The sequence below is a fragment of the Fukomys damarensis genome, unplaced genomic scaffold (genome assembly GCF_012274545.1).
Source record: "Fukomys damarensis isolate Sample0158 unplaced genomic scaffold, DMR_v1.0_HiC HiC_scaffold_32, whole genome shotgun sequence".
Lineage (NCBI taxonomy): Eukaryota > Metazoa > Chordata > Mammalia > Rodentia > Bathyergidae > Fukomys > Fukomys damarensis.
Genome location: NW_022900944.1, coordinates 31,767,657 through 31,784,682, shown reverse-complemented (window position 1 = coordinate 31,784,682; position 17,026 = coordinate 31,767,657). Strand labels below are relative to the sequence as shown.

Below are 17,026 nucleotides of genomic sequence, written 5' to 3'. Positions count from 1 at the left end.
AAAAAAAAAAAAAAAAAAAAAAAAAAAAAAAAAAAAAAAAAAAAAAAACCACACACACACAAATGAGTTCAATTGCCAGCAACCTCCCCTTCAAAAAAGGTATATTTTGTTTCTTCCTGTTACAGTTCCCATTACTTTACATATAAACTTTATTCAAGATAAAATCGTGTGGCCTGACTGCAGTAAGAAAAAGGAAAAATTGGCCAGGTTTGGTGGTGCACACCTATAATTTCATCACTTGAGAGGCTGAGGCAGAAGGATAACCAAGAGTTTGAGGCCAGCCTGGACTATATAATGAGTTCAAGGATAGCCTGAAATATACAATGAGACACTGTAAGAACAGAACAGAACAGAATGGAACAGGGGGAGAGGACAGAAAATTGGGAAATAGCTAAGTAATGTCTTTCATTAACTGGCAGGCCATTCTCATACACAAATGTGTAAGAGTTAGAAGGTGTAGTTAATATGGTCCTTGTCTTTTCATTAATCCTTCAAAATACTTTTTCATTTGCCTCTAACAATCTACAGTACTTACCCAAATCACTTTTTCGGGCTATGACAGTGTCACAGTGGGGACAATGAAACTTAGCCACATTTTCTGTGTGCTTCTGTAAGATGTGCATCTTCATGGTACCACTTTGGGTAAACCGAGCATGACAGATGTAACATTCATAAGGTTTTTCCCCTTAAAAGGAAATACAAAAAGAAACAAATTAAATGAATAAATACTGGGAGTTAGTGCAAGGGTAACTGAAGTGCCAGATAGCTACAGAAAAGCTACAGGTCTTACTTGGGGAGACTGAGGCATAGTCCCAGTCATGTCTATCTTCACACATAGCAAATAAATCCTAATCTGCTGCCCGCCACTTCTGCCCTGCCCAATTCTGCTATAGAGCACTCCATTGTAGGAAGAGGGTAGTTCCCATATAATGCTTACTTTTAGAGGAGACCAGATGGAGAATCTACAGTTTCCTTGCTATGCTTAGGAAAACTGAGGACATGAGATAATTATCCAGACTTAGAAGTAAAAACCTCTAGTTTTTTTTTTTTTAAACACAGCTTCACTATGTAGTTTAGGCTGGCCTTGAACTCACTATGTAGTCCAGGCTGGCTCAAACTCAATGATCCCCCTGCAATGTGCTAAATTACAGTCATGCACTACCATGCCTGGCTAAATATTCTAGATTTCATTTTTTCTCCCCTAAAGTACCATTTCCATGTAATAGAAAGTCTCCAAGTTAAAACAAAATTTATTCTCTTATGTAGTATTTATTTATTTATTTATTTATTTTTGGTTTTTTGAGACAGGGTCTTGCCATGTAGGTCAAGCTGGCCTTGAACTCACTATGTAGCCCAGGCAGGCCTCAAACTCACAGCAACCCTCCTACCTTAGCCTCCTGAGTGCTGAGATTACAAGCATATGCCACCACGGCCAGCTCTAATGTAATTTTTAGAATAATGAACTCAAAGGATATGCAATTATAGCATGTAGTAGGTCACAGGGTTCCATGAGATCCAGCTCATTAATTCAGGGAGGGGAGACATCCTACCTGAATGGGTTCTCATATGCCTTTTGAGCTTGTATGTATCCCTGCTGGCATAACTGCACAAACTGCACTGGAACGGACGCTCACCAGTATGAGAGCGAATATGACGTTTTAATTTGCTGACCTGAAACATGAAAGCAACCAAACCTCTTATACTTTATACTTTATTAACATGGATTATAGTATGAGCACTGTGGTTCAGGTACAAAAGCTTAGTCTGAGGGCACTGAAGTTAACAGTCTAAGAAATATACTCCTCTTCACTATATATAACTATTGTTTCTCAAAGCCATATCATAATCCAAGATGAGGGGGAGTAAGCAGACAGGGGTATAGGTGAGGAAAGACTGATAATCACTATTGTTTAAGTTGGATAATAGGTACATGGGGGTATAGTATGCTCTTCCTTTTACTTTTACATAATTCTTGTTTTGTATTTTTTGAGACAGGGTCTCTTTATGTAGTTCAGGCTGGCCTTCAACTCATAGCGATCCTCCTGCCTCAGCCTCCAAGTGCTGGGATTACAGGTGTGTGCCGCCACACCTGGCACTTCCTTCTCAGCCCTTCCTTTTACTTTTGTATGTTTGAAACATTTCATAATAGTTTTTAAATCATCCAAGTGTATTTATGGGTTAATATTTTCCAAACTTCAAATCCAGCTTTTCTTTTGGGCAGAATTGGGAATTGAACCCAGGACCTTTGAACTGTGGGACATTCCTAGCACCCCCATCCTTACCCTGTGCTTTTTGAGACAGTTTTGCTAAACTGTTAAACTGTTCAGGTTGGGCTCATACATAAAATCCTCCGCACAGCCACGTCTGGCTCCAAGTGCTGTGTGTGTTTTACTTTTAAACTTGTCTCTAAAGAAGTGCTTTAAACATTTGCTTATATTTGATTTGATTAAAATTTTTTTGTGTGTGCTGATACTACGGATTAAAGCCAAGGCCTTGTCACTGAGCTGTATCTCCAAACTTTTCTTTTTCATTTTGAGACAGCGTCTCATCAAGTTGCTAAATTGCCCAAGCTGGATTCAAACTTGCAATCCTCCTGTCTCAGCCTACTAGACCACTGGGACCACAGATATGCATTACCACACCCACCTCTATTTTTATTTATTTGTTTTTCTGGAGACAAAGTCTCACACTATGTAGTTCAAGCTGGCCATGAGCTCACTATGTAGCCCAGGGTGGCCTCAAGGGAACTCACAGCAATCCTCCTGTGTCAGCCTCCTGAGTGCTGGGATTACAGGCATGTATTACCACATCTGGTTCAGCAGCTTAATTTTAAAAAATTTTTGGAAGCAAAATCTTTGAATATGAATTATCTCCTCACAGGGAATTTATACCTGTACCTGATATATCTTGTTTTCCTCCATTCCCCCCGCCTTAATTTATAAGTTTTGTTTCCATTTTTTCCTTGTTCCTTTTTCCCTCCTCCCTCCCTTGTTCCCCTTCTCATTTGAACATTTTCTTCGCATTTCCCAATATCCATTATACATTTTGGTCTTTATTAATAATTTCAGTTTCTTACACCAGAGTAACAATGTATTTAAATGTGTGTCCGATTTATCTCACTTAAAGAGTATGGTCTCAAGTTTCATCCAATTAGCTAGAAAAGTCTCAATTATTTTTTTGTTTTTGTTTTTTGAGACAGGGTCTCACTATGTAGTTGACACTGACCTGGAACTCACTGTGTAGCCCAGGCTGGTCTCAAACTCACAGCGATCCTCCTGCCTCAGCCTCCCAAGTGCTAGGATTACAGGCATGCGCCACCATGCCGGGCTCTCAATGTTTTGTTTTGTTTTTTTCTGGTACTGGGGGATCAAACCCAGGACTTTGCATTTTGCAGGCAGGTGTGGCGCCACTGAGCTAAATCCCCAGCCAAGCTTATTCTTTATAGCATAGTACTACATTGAATAAAAAACTCACATCTTTATCCATTCATCATTTGATGGGCTGTTTTCAAGATTTAGTTATTACAAACTGTGCTGCTACAAACATGGGTGTCAACAGCTTAATTTTTTATGTAGCTACATTTACTGAAGATCACAGGAGAGCATAAACAGGGAGAAGGGTGAAGGGAAAGAAGATGAAGGAAAAAGGGACTTGAGTGTAAAGGGGGAAAAAAAAGGGCAGCAGCATAATTTTAAAGAGCTCCAATTTTAAGGAAAATACTCTTACCCCTCCACCTTGAAGCCAGGTCCTTACCAATGCTAACTGGCACTCTATAAACTACAACCCAGCCCATTAACTATAAAGTTCAACAACATCCAATCAGATAAAGCATTTATTATGTCTTCCCTCTCTCCCTCTCTCAATTCCTTCTTGTGCTGGGGACTGAACCTGGAGACTCTGAACTGAGCTATATACCCAATCCTTTTGTATTTTTGAGACAGGGCTTTACTACGTCACTATACTTTCCAGGATGGCAAAAACTTTCGATCCTCCAGCCTCACCCTCCTAGAATACTAAGGATTATAAGAACGTGCCACTATGCCTGCCTGTTTTCAAAATTTTTTAGCTCATTATTCACATTTATACTTCTAAGTAAAATTTAGAAATCAACTTGCAACATCTCTCTAATCATGTCCTTTGGAAGTTTGTGAAGTATTCTTCACACAGAAATCAGAGTTTTGCTGGGTGTGATGGCATATGCCTCTAATCCCAGCACTTAGGAGGCTGGGACAGGAGGATCACCAGGAATGTGAGGCAGGCCACACAGAATTCAAGGCTAGCCTGAAGGGAAGAAGGAGGGAGAAAGGAAGGAAGGGACAAGTTAAAAAGAAAAGAAATAGAAGAAATGGAAACAAAGCTTTTGTACACAGGATGGGGAGGGGGCTTGATAGGAGGCAGAAAGGGGACAAAAAAGAGGAGGGATATGTCATGTACAGGTACAAATTCCCTATGATGACTATTATCATTATGTATGCCTAAAATGTACCAATACATGTTTTGCTTTTAAAAAAATAAACACAAAAACAAAAAATAACACAAACAGAAATCATAGACCAGGCATGAAGGCTGAGACAGCAGGATTATTGTGAGATCAAGGCCAGCCTGAACTACTTAGAGCAAGATCCTGTCTCAGAAAAACAAAAAAAAACAAAGCATCATAGACTTTGTTTTGTTATTCAGTTTAAGTCTCTTCATTGCTATTAGAATCTGAACCATTTCACACCTTCCTATTCACTCTCACAGGCTGTGCATCCCTAACTGAAAATCCAAAATATGTAATGCTTCAAAATCCAAACTTATATTTGGTGCTGGGAATCAAACCCAGGACCTCTACCACACTAGGCAAGCAATGAACTATATCCCCAGACCCCAAAATTCAAAACTTTTTGAGCACTGACATGACCACGCCAGATGGAAAATTCATCATCTGATCTTATGTAACAGGTCACAGTCAAAACACAAGCACAAAAACTGGGCATGGAAGTGCACACCTATACTGTAATCCCAGCACTGGGGAGGTGGAGGCAGGAAGTTTGTAAATTCAAGTCCAGCTTGGGCAACTTAGTGAGACCTTGTCTCAAAATAAAAAAGCCCCCAGGATGTACCTTAGTGCAAAAGCTTTGGGTTCAACCCCTAATACCATAACAACAATAAAGGTACTATTTTTGTATACTTCTCTTTTATTTGGCCATTTCAATGAAACCCTTCAGCTGAGTTTTTCAGCTGATAGTCCTGGGTCTTTCTATTTATAAAACATTTCTTATTTTCTTCAGTTAGGTAGAATTTCTGGAGCAACACTGAAAAGCTAACATTAAGAATGGGTATCTTGTCTAGGTGTGGTGGGCCATGTCTACAATAATGAATTATTTATAGAAATGATTGTGCAATTTTTCTGAATCTCTTGGTTTAATATATATCGATAATTTCTTAAAAAAATTTTTTATCATGGGCCGGGGATTTAGCTCAGCAGTTTGGTGGCCTGCCTTGCAAGCACAAGGACCTGAGTTCAATCCCCTGTACCAAAAAAAAAAAAACAAAAAAACAAAAAACATTTTATCAGTACATGTTTGCAGTTCATGATTATATTAACCATGGGGAGATGGTATATCTACATCTTCATTCCTTTATGTCCCTTCCCCACCTTATCCCCCCCTCAATAATTTTCTAATGGTTGAACTATCCTTAAATTTTAGATATTAATCACTTATTTTATGAGTTTATTTGGTTGGTTAACAATTTTATTTAGTCAGGCATATTGGCACATGGCTAAAATCCCAGCACTTGGGAGGCTGAGGCAGGAAGATCGTCATGAATTTGAGGCCAGCTCGAGCTACATAGTGAGTTCAAGACCAGCCTGAACTGCACAGCAAGACTCTGTCTCAAAATAATTAAGTACATAAATAAAATTTTAAAAAATTTTATTTAAAATTTTTGGGGCCAGGGATGTAGCTCTGTGGTTTTACCGCCTGCTTCGCAAGCACAAGGTCCCGAGTTCAATCCCCAGTACCATAAATGAATGAATGAATGAATGAATAAAATTTAAAAGCTGGGGCAGGGATGGAGCTCAGCAGTAGAGCACTTGCTTAGAGAAGATCCTGGGTTCAATACACAGCAAAACATACAACCAAATAAAAATAAAAAATTAAAAACAAAATAAATTTTTGCTTCACTGTGAAAATAACAATTTACTTTTTGGTAATATCCTTATCTAGTCTTGGCAACAGGGTACTCAAATAATAAAGCTGATAAACCACCTTTTTTTTTTGAAGTCGCTGGGGGATTGAACCAAGATCTTCACAAATGCTAGGCAAGCATCCTACCACTGAGCTTATTATATTCCCATCTCCAAACAATCCATTTTAAAAATTTTTATTTATTTCAGTTTTTTGATAGAGTCTCACTATGCAGCCTCAACTTCCCTAGAAGTTAGAATGAAAGACACAGGTCACTGCACCTAGTATTCTTACCTTGTTTTAAAGTCATTCTGAGCTGTTATATCATCATACTGGAATCATGGTCTATCTACAATAAATACCAACAAGAAGCTGAATACTCACTTCTACACTGGCATAATCACACATGGAACATTTAAATGGCTTCTCATGGGTGTGTTTGTAACGACGATGCCGCACCAATTCTCCACTGGTCACAAAGGCCATGTCACAGTCTGGGCACTTGTGAGGACGAGTACCTACAGAAGGAGGTTTGGATAATCAGGAAAAGCATGATCAAGGAAGGGCACAGTCAAAGACAGTAGCATGTTGCACAGAAATGTTGCATGAGATTGAATTATATTCATCCCCTCAACTCTGCACTAGCCTGAGAGTGGCTCTACCAGTTATGGGTTGGCTCTGCTGATTTTACAATAGCACTAGAATGTGAGAACGCATGCCAAATCTGTGCCTCTTACTCATTTGACCCTGTTGCCTTTGAATATAAAGTATTTCTTGTTCTTATTTTGTGAATAACCTAGTAAATATAGATGAAAAGTTAAACTCCATTCAATTTCAACACTTGCTAAAATATACATTAACATCTTTTATACCTTGGTGTTTTATCAAGTACAGGTCACAGAATTAACAGATATGATTCTAGGTTTACCCATCAAATCTTTCTGTATCATGATATACCTAGTATGGTCTATTTGGCTCTCTATAGTCTGAAATGTTTTTCTTTTGTGACCATCTCTAATTGTGGACAGCAAGAAACTGGTGACAGCAGGTAATCCTAAACATTAAAATCAAAAGGTGGCTGCTTTGGAGAATGGAATGAGGAAGAGTTACAATGTAACAAGTAGGACCAGCCATATGCAGAAATGCCTAAGAAAATGGAGAACCCTTGGAAGGGATATGTGATTAGAGTATGAGAGTAACTAAATAATTTCAAGGACCATTCATTTGCTCATTCAATTTGCTTCTTCAGTACCACTGAGGTACTCAGTGAATACCACTGAGTACCACTGTAGGAATGAAGGACAGAGTTCTTTTTAAGTGTAAAATTGGGTGGTACAGATAAATAAAATAAATATCAAGACAAGGACAAAAATATTACTTCTATTAGGACAAGGCAAGCTAAAAAATAATGGCTGGTGTTTACCTAGTGATATAGAAGGGAGAGAAAGAGGCTTTCCTCTGGTAGAAATAAGCATAGCAATTAGCAAAGTGGGCACTGCTGTGCAACAGGAATTTTCCTCAGGCTGCACCACATAACCACCTCTGTCTCTGTTCAAGGTCCAAGCTCACCAAGTTATTTTTCACTAGCTACATCTTAACATAGGCAAGGGTACCTAGAATACAACAGAACTGCATTTAAAAAATGAAAAGGTGAATTCCTCACCATAAACTGATATTTTGGTGTATACATGTGATTCCTGCCAACTTTTTAAATAGGATGTTATTAGTCCCTCCAAATCAGCTCTAAGAAACCAAATGGAGTGAAACCTTTTTTTTTTTTCTTTTTTTTTGGTACTGGGAATCTAACCCAGGGCCTTACAGGTGGTAGGACAGTGCTCTACCACTGGGATACATTTACCAGCCCTCTGTTAATTCTAATTTTGAGACATGGCCTTCCTAAATTGTGTAGGCTGGGCTTGAACTTGCTATCTGCCTCAGCGTCCCAAATGGATGGAATTATAGTAAGGAGCAACCAACCTTGGTAGAATGAATTTATTTTCAAAGGTGATGATTAAGCCAGGATAAGACTACATATCAAGATACACCCAGCTTGGTGTTTTATCATAACAGAAACTACTACTTTAATCACATGACCCTGTTATAGTATCGTCAAAGTACCAAATAAAATGTATTATCAAGTGTTTGAGCAGAAACTAGGAGGATATTAAAAATGACTAAAAGCCACATTAGCAAAGAATAATTCCAGCATATCGCTTATAGGCCAAAAGACACTTGATCATATCATCCGATAACTGATTTATCAATTAAAAAACAAGAGTTATCATACAATAAAGTAAAAAATAAGCATAAAGGAAAAGTTAAACTTTTTCCCCCAGTACCAGGGATTGAACTCAGGACCTTGCACTTGGAAGGCAGGTGCAGCACCACTGAGCTACATCCCCCCAGCCCAAGGAAAATCTATTCTGCATGTGATACAGAATACAGACAGAAGAAACTGTTCTGCATTAAAAAACAAAATAAAACAAAACCCACCGAGGACTTGTAGCCAAGTACCTAATGCTGAAAATACAAGGCATCTAGAAGAGAGCCTAAAGAGAGGTTCAGTGTGCAGTCCCTCCACTGGAACCTGGCCACAGCCAACATGAAACTAATATTAGAATATCTGAACACTGTATTAAACAAATAAATGTTTGACTTGCCAGAATGATACCTTAAACTTTCCATTCTCAGCCAGGTGTGGTGGTGCATGCCTGTAATCCCAGCACTCTGGGAGGCTGAGGCAGGAGGATCACAAGTTCGAGCCCAGCCTGAGCAACTTAGCAAAATCCTGTCTCAAAATAAAGAAATTTAAAAAGGGCTGGGGATGTAGCTCAGTGCAAAGGCCCTGGGTTCAATTCCTAATACCATAGGAAAACAAAACAAACAAAAACAAACCTTTTCATTCTCAAATTATGAATTACTTATCTTTCTCGTGGTAAAACCACCAGAAACAGAAAATATCATTGTTTTTACAAAGGCATAAAACTTTACTTTGATTTTTTATTATTGTTTATTGCTTTTTTTTTTTTTTGGTACCGGTATCAAACTTGGGTCCTTGCACTTGCAAGGCAGGTGGCGGCACCACTAAACTAAGTCCCCAGCCCATTTATGGGTTATCTTTTGAGACAGGGTCTCTCTATATATAGTTCAGGCTGGCCTTGAACTCACTATGTAGCCCAGGCTGACCTTAAACTTGCAATGATCCTCCTGCCTCAGCCTCCCCAGTGCTGGGATTACGGGGGTGCATCACCACACCCAGCTATTGTTGTTAAAACTTCAGTTAATAGAATGCTAAAATCTTTAGGAATTATTCTGGTTAACTACCACAGATAGCATTATGTCATTTGGATTATTTCCAACCTAAGCGTTCCTGATATTTGGCCGTAACTAAATCCATCCACTTAAAATAAAATCAAGATTACAAAAAGGGCACTACAAGAAGGAACAAAGATTGTTCAACCTCCTGCTTCAATCAGCTTATTAAAACCCAACTTTTAGCAATTGCCACGTTGTGGTCCCCATATTCTTATTCAGCACCTGTGTGTGTATTAAGGTGATTCCTCAGGAGGGTGACTGTTCTGAATGCCCTGCCACAGAGATGGCACTTGTGTGGTCTCTCATCAGTGTGGCTTTTCATGTGACGATCCAAATTTGAACGCCGTGGACACGTGTAACTGCAAAGCTCACACTGGAATGTCTTCTTTACACCTATACGCAAAATAAAACTTGCTGCAGGGTTTCAAAGTGTTAAGATTAATCCCAATCAGTTCCTATAAATATATTTTATTAATTTTTATTATTGACTCTAATCTAAATCATACTAAATCAAAATTATCTTATGTCACTAATAGAGTCACTTCTCTTTTTTTGGTACTGGGGATTGAACTCTGGTCCTTGCACTTAAGAGGCAGGCGGTGGAACCACTGAGCTAAATCCCCGGTCCCTACTTCTTTTTTCTTTTAGGACTTAGTACCAAATCCAGACAACTGGTACCCACAAAATTTTTTTTTTTTTGCGGTAGCGGGGATCAAACTCAGGACCTTGAGCTTGCGAGGAAGGTGGTGGCACCATTGAGATAAACCCCTGGCTCCCACAAAATAATCTTTTAAAAATACATTTAATATAACACAAAATAACCTGCATATAGACTTATGCTTTCTCTCAAATGGTTTGAGAATATTATGAATAAATTCATTTTACCTTTCTTTTTAATTTTTGTTGGCTTTGGAGGCTTCATATTACCAACTACTTTTTCTGCATTAACCTCTGACAGCAGACCTTCCTGCTGTTCTTCCTCAAAATCGTAGACAGACACATCCACATCTTTGCCCTCCTCTGTGTAACGCAGTTTGCTCTTTTTGGTTTTCTTTGTTTTTTTGGCTGGTGGCTGATAGTCTGGGTCTTTTTGCCAGCTAGGATCGTCCTGAGGTGGAAGTTCCCCTTGCTCTAGTGTCTCCACCTCTCCGTTGGCCCCCACTTTCACCACCTGAAAACCTTCAGGCAAAGGTAAGGTGTGACATATCATGGGTTCACTTTCTGCAAGGCCCTCTTTAGATACTTCATTTTCATAAGCCCCCTGAAGTTCTTCTACTGAAGTGGTAGCAACAGGTACAGTTACAGGAACAGGTACTTGAACAAGCTGAAGCTCTCCTATGTTTATAGGCTGTTCTTCCATATTTACAACCTGCAAAGTTATGATCTGTGTATCGTCCACAGCAGCCTCTGCTTCTGGAGCCACTGAGCCCTCCATTACTTCCGTCTTCATCTGAAGAAGGGTAGGATCCAGCTGTTCCATCATTACCATCTGTACACTGCTGTTGACATCCTGAACCACCTCACCCCCATCCGTCTGGTTCTGGGGTAGGTGGCAAGCATCTTCTTCCTGACCTCCTTCCCGGCGTCGCTGGTAAGTCTTTCTCTCCTTTCCTTTAATGAAAGTTTCAGACTCTTCCACAGTGGCTTCAACAGCCTCACCTTCCATTTCCCCTTCCTTTATTAAGGAAGAACACAGATTATTATTTATGATAAGGTCTGTCTAAATGAAATATATACATTTTAAAACAAAAAGTAATCCTGGTCAATTATTTACTCATCAATCAGTTGTTCAACAAACATGTCCCTCCTGATAGAAGGAAAAAAGCACCACCTATGATATAATCTTGTCATTCAAAAGAAAAAAACTGAAACTAAGCCTCTAGATGAGTGATGCCAAACCTTTTTAGAGCTTTCAATGATACAAACAGCTCACTGTGGCATGCATGCCATAGGTTCACCACAACTGCTCTAGATCAAACGACCAATTATCAGGAAACTTTTAACAGAGGGTGAAGACATTTTTAGTTGCTACTACCAGGGTGGGAAGCCCAAAATGTCAATACTGCAGAAGTTGAGAAACTGATTAAATACTTAAGAGACAGCAACCAACTGCTATGTGTGAAACTTCTAACCAATCTTCAAACCAACATTTTTTTTTTAAGGCCAGGCATGGTGTTACACACTTGTAATTCCAGCATTCTAGGAGGCTGAGGCAAGAGGATCACAAATTTGAGCCCAGCCCAGGCAATTTTTTGAGACCCTGTCTCAAAATAAAAAATTAAAAAGTCTGGAGTGTGAAGGCCCTGTATATAATCCCAAGAATAAAAAAGAAACTTTGACTCTGGATATTTGATATTAAAAAATTAATAAAACTACTTTTCGTGCTAGAGATTGAACCAAGGGCCTCACTCAGCTATATATGCCCAGCCCATCTTGCTATTTCTTGAGAATGCCCAAAGTACTCAAATATTTTCTATCAGAGACACATTTTTCCACTTCTCTGAGCAAGCCCTGTACCCACACTAGAAGTTAGAGAAGACTCAAGACAAGACTAAATGTAAGGTAGTATAAAAAGTACAGATTACCTATCTGTACTTTTTATAGATAAAGACCTGGTTCTGTAGTCTAGGAGTTTTGGACAAAAAAAAGATGAAAGTTTAAGGTAAAATTAGATAACGTAACCGGATGAGAACACAAAATGCTTCATAAATACAGAATATGCTGGGTGTGGTGATACAAACCTATAATCCTAGCACTAGGGAGGCTGACGAAGGAGGACCACTGTGAGTTTGAGGCTAGTCTACAAGAAACTCTTGCAAAAAAAAAAAAAAAAAAAGCATAGGACAGAGGCAAGGCTACTAATAAAGGTAAAAGATGTGTTGATGACAACCATAGTTTGGATGGTCTTGAATGACAACATATAAACACTACTGTACCTTTATGGTCAGTGATAGAAAACAACTGGGCTGGCTTTTTGTGCAGAGCAATCAAAATTCACTCAATGTTTTGACTTCCTCAACAAAATGTTGTTTTTATATATTAAATGCATGATATTTTAATACTCTTCTGGTTCTGAAGATCTCCACTGTATAACCCCATAACAACTCATTCAGATTTGTGCCTCACCATACTGTAGCATATACTTCCCCCTTCAGCCAAACTGTCTTTTTACATGAACACAGCTATCCCCTTCTTTTTGCTATGTCCAAGTCTTCAGATTCAGCTCATTTGTAGCAGAAGAAAGCCTGGTGTGGTTCTGTCATGAACATTAGGTACTTTGCTGCTGATAATGTTATAATTTTCCACTTAAAAAGTCTTAAAATGATCTATTTTCCTAGCTGGAAGACAAAAGCAAAAGCTCTTTGAGGGCCAAAGATAGGCCAGAAGCCAAAAAAATTTTTTCTTTTGGTACAGGAGATTGAACGTAAGTCTTTACGCAAGCTAAGCAGTGCCATAACACTGAGCTACACCCCACCATCTAGAACAAAAGCAAGGCCGATGGAAAATTTCCCATGTTACTGAGTTGCCAGTCTGATCTGTTCTTACCTATTTTCACAAGCCCCTTGTTCTCAATGACGGAAATGTTACAAAAGGGGGTGGGAAATCAAGGAATATTTGTAGAGTGCTTTATAATTTACCTATAAATTAAAAACTAGCTAACATTTCATTGTAAGGTATCATGTATATTTCTGATTGCGAAGGACTGCTTCTAAGCATAATCCTAACTATAATTACTTGTATATATCCAATATTAATCAGATGGATTACTTTGGATGTACGAATGCTTTCAGTGGGGCTGGCATGCATGCACGCCACAGTGAGCTGTTTGTATTACTGAAAGTTCTAGCCAGGTGTGGTGGTGTACACTTGGAGGCTGAGGCAGGAGATTTTGCCATGATGTTGAGGCCAGCCTGAACTATACAGTGAGTCCCTGTCTCAGTGAGGGGAAAAAAAAAAAAGGAAAGCTCTAAAAGGTTCACCATCACTGCTCTATACAAATGTTGTTCAATCAACAAATGTAAACTAGACATGGTAGCACAATGCCTATAAATCCCAGTACTCTGGGAGGCTGAGGCAGGAACATTCAAATTTCAAAGCTAGCCTGGGCACCTTAGCTATTTAGGAGGCAGTCTTTGGGGGGGGGCACTAAGGACATAGTTCAATGCAAATACCCTAGGTTCAATCTCCAGGAGCAAAAAAATACCCCCCGACCTAAGTGAAATTTTAAAATTTTGAGTTTTAAATTAAACATTTCATATTTAAAATTAATCTTCACAGCCAGGGATTTAGCTCAGTGGCACCATGCCTACCTCACAAGCGCAAGGTCCTGAGTTTGATCCCCAGCACCAGGAAAAAAAAAGCAGGGAGAGGGAATGGACCACCCAGGCATCTGTGGGGCTGGGGGTTTAGCTCAGTGGCACTGTGCCTGCCTCCCAAGCATAAGGTCCAGAGTTCAATCTCTGGTACAAAAACAAAAAAACAACAAACAAACAAAACCTTCATATTACAAGTACAAAAGTAAATAGGTCAAATTAATTTTAATCTAGGAGTCCAACATGTCCAAAATATTATTTTAAGGCATAATCAATATATGTAATCCATTCATAAGGCATTTTATATTCAATTTCATACTAAATCTTTGAAATCTGGTATATTTTTAAAATTTACAGCATATTGCACTTTTAGCTTGTATACCAAAGTTCTCAAAAGCAACACAGGCTTCGGGGATACTACACTGGACAGCACAACTTTATTCCTTTGTTACTCCTAAGTATGGCTAGGAGGACCAGCAGCATTGGGATATACTTGGGACTTATCAGAAACACAGAACTTTAGGTACTAACAAAATCAGAATTTGCAGCTTTACATTATACCATTATTTCCACTTACTTTTTTTTTTTTTTTTCCCTCCTTCTGGCATCAGGGATCGAACTCAGGACCTTGAGTTTGCCAGGCAGGTGTGGCACTGCTGAGCTACCCCGATCCATATTTTTTGTTTTTTAAAAGAAAAAGATTTTCAGGCTACAAAGGTCCCAAAATTAGTATTCCAGCAGAGAATTACAATTCAAATGTCTAGCATTAGGGTACAGAGAAAAAGCTCCATTTACTTTAGAGGTATTACTGGAAGAGGTATTAAAGAACAAAGAACAAGGGCCAGGGATGTAGCTCAGTGGCACTGTGCCTGCCTGGCAAGCGCAAGGTCCTGAGTTCAATTCCTAGTACCAGAAAACAGACAGGCAAATGAACAAAAACACTCTGTAAATGTTAATGGTGACCCTGCCAAAGAATCACTTCATAATCCCAGACTACAGGAACAGGGAAAGATGGTGTATGGCTGTAATCCCAGCACTCAGGAGGCTGAAGCAGAATTGCTTTGGGTTCAAGGCTAATCTGGGCTACATAGTGAGTTCAAGGCCAGCCTCAACTATAAAGTGAGACTCTGTCTCAAACCCCATCCCCCAATACTACCCAAACTGCTAGACTGTAAATAACCAGGGCCTCCAACAAGTCACAGAATTACATATAACAGGTAAAGAAAGAAGTACAAATTGAAACCAACTATGCTTCCAATGAGTTGAGCTGTTGGAGTGCCTCTTACTGTGAACAAATACAATGTCCACAACGAGCAGCACCTACTTGAGTCTTTGGGGGGGGGGGTACCAGGGATTGAACTCAGGACTTTGCACTTACAAGGCAGGCGGTGGCACCACTGAGCTAAATCCCTGGCTCCCTACTTGAGTCTTAAAGCAATAGCTTGTAGTACAGTGAAGACTACAAGTGTAAGGCCATTAGGGGCCATGGATGGGGCAAATTCAAGGCCAGACTGGACTACACAGTGAGACCTTGTCTCAAAAAAAAAAAAATCCTAAACAAAGAAACAAATAAGCAGGAGTTTCTATTTTACTGAGACATCAGACACAAAGCAGTAAGCCACCAGCTTCTTCCAGACTCTGCTTAGAAATCTCAGTTCATTGCTGGGGATTTAGCTCAGTGGTGCTGCCGCCTGTCTCAAAAGCACAAGGTCCTGGGCTTGATCCCTGGTACCAAAGAAAGAAAGAAAGAAAAAAAAAGTTTACATTTACTTTTGGGAACAGAATTTTTCCAGATTATCAAAGTCTGTTAGTTTATTTCAAGAAATCTGAAAAATGAAGCAATTCTTTGTTCACAATTCTTACTCCTAGACTCTCCTACCTAACAGTATAGTGTTTTCTCAGTTTCACCCTGTGAATATGTACTTTTCATGTGGATGAGGTCACACAATACATATAAAACTCGTATACACTTTTGTGCATAGCTTTGTTCTCCTTTTTAAGAAATGGTACTGAGGACTGAACCCTGGACCTCTCACAGGCAGGACAAACACTATGTATTGAGCTTTATACCTAGATCTTTTCATTTATTTTATTGTTTGAGATTGGCTCTTACTAGGCTGCCCAGGCTAGATTTAAATTTGCAATTCTTCTGCTTCGACTTCCCTGGTAGCAAGGGATTACAGGCATGCACCACCATGCCCAAGAATCCATTCTTATTGAAAAGGACTCTTCTCTGCCAACTCTGCTGTTCAAATCACAACCTCACTTCTTAATTTAGTACCAGTCACCTCTAGTCCCTCTATGCTCAATTCTACATTTGCTATCTCCTACTCTCTATTTCTCGTCCATTCCTTGGTTCATCAGTTTGGTTTCTGCTCGCAAATACTCTTTTGAATTGCTTTCATACTAGTAATAAACCTTAACTGAAAAATCCAAAGCAGATTTTTTCCCCTGCCTTTATCTTAACTAGCTTCTCTATAGAATACAGTATTCTATCTATGCTTTATCCTAGAATTACACCAGAGAATCAGAAAGCTGTGTGTACCTAGGCCACACTGTCTTATCCCCTACAGAACTGCTTTCACTAAGTTGTTTGGCATTATGCCTTTGGTTTAAACTAAAGAATATATGGATAAAATTTATATGGAATCAATGCTTAGAAAAACTTTTTCCCAGCAAAATATTTTTTTCCTTTTACTGTCAGACCTCTGTAAGAGGGACATATTACCAGTTTTTATTTGGCCACATCTTGATCAGGTTATGTCTCAAAACTTTGCAATAAATATCTAGTCCAATCTGTATTTTCTGGTTTTTAAAACATACTGATACCATTTAGTGTTTGTATTTTCTATACATTTCACCAAATCTTTGTGGAGGATGGGTTATAAATAAACTTGAAACACCACATATTTTATCCTTAAACAAAAACTATAGAAAAACAATATATATAGAAATATAAAAAGTTATACCAACTCATTGGTGTAGTGTGTTCTTAGTTATCAAAAATACTCTTGTAGCTTTGGGATTTTGAATTGATGAATATTCATGATGTGTAGAAAAGCATGACACACACCTATCACAAAATGTCACGTCGTGTATGTACATGCAGCACCTAAAAGAACACATCCAGCCATGCTGCTTAGGACTGTGAATGACTTTGTTCTTTGCTTCTTGTGTTTTTGTTTCCTGTAATACATATATTAACTTAAAAAAATTATTTTTCAA

General features: G+C 38.9%; 1 protein-coding gene across 7 annotated transcripts in view; it reads right to left on the bottom strand.

The window, feature by feature from the left end:
* Ctcf (CCCTC-binding factor) overlaps positions 1–17,026 on the bottom strand; it is a 49,945-nt gene that overhangs the window by 14,665 nt on the left and 18,254 nt on the right. For 6 of the 7 annotated variants that reach the window (XM_010612248.3, XM_010612242.1, XM_010612247.1 and 3 more), the window contains exons 2-6: positions 10,374–11,163; positions 9,711–9,881; positions 6,558–6,691; positions 1,551–1,671; positions 536–685 (exon numbers count right to left, since the gene is read on the bottom strand). In XM_010612248.3, the coding sequence (XP_010610550.1) occupies positions 536–685; positions 1,551–1,671; positions 6,558–6,691; positions 9,711–9,881; positions 10,374–11,154 (1,357 nt within the window). In that variant the 5' untranslated portion in view covers positions 11,155–11,163. Of the gene's footprint in view, positions 1–535; positions 686–1,550; positions 1,672–6,557; positions 6,692–9,710; positions 9,882–10,373; positions 11,164–14,838; positions 14,851–17,026 lie in introns of those variants that run through there. The other variant, XM_010612245.1, reaches the window with a different exon arrangement.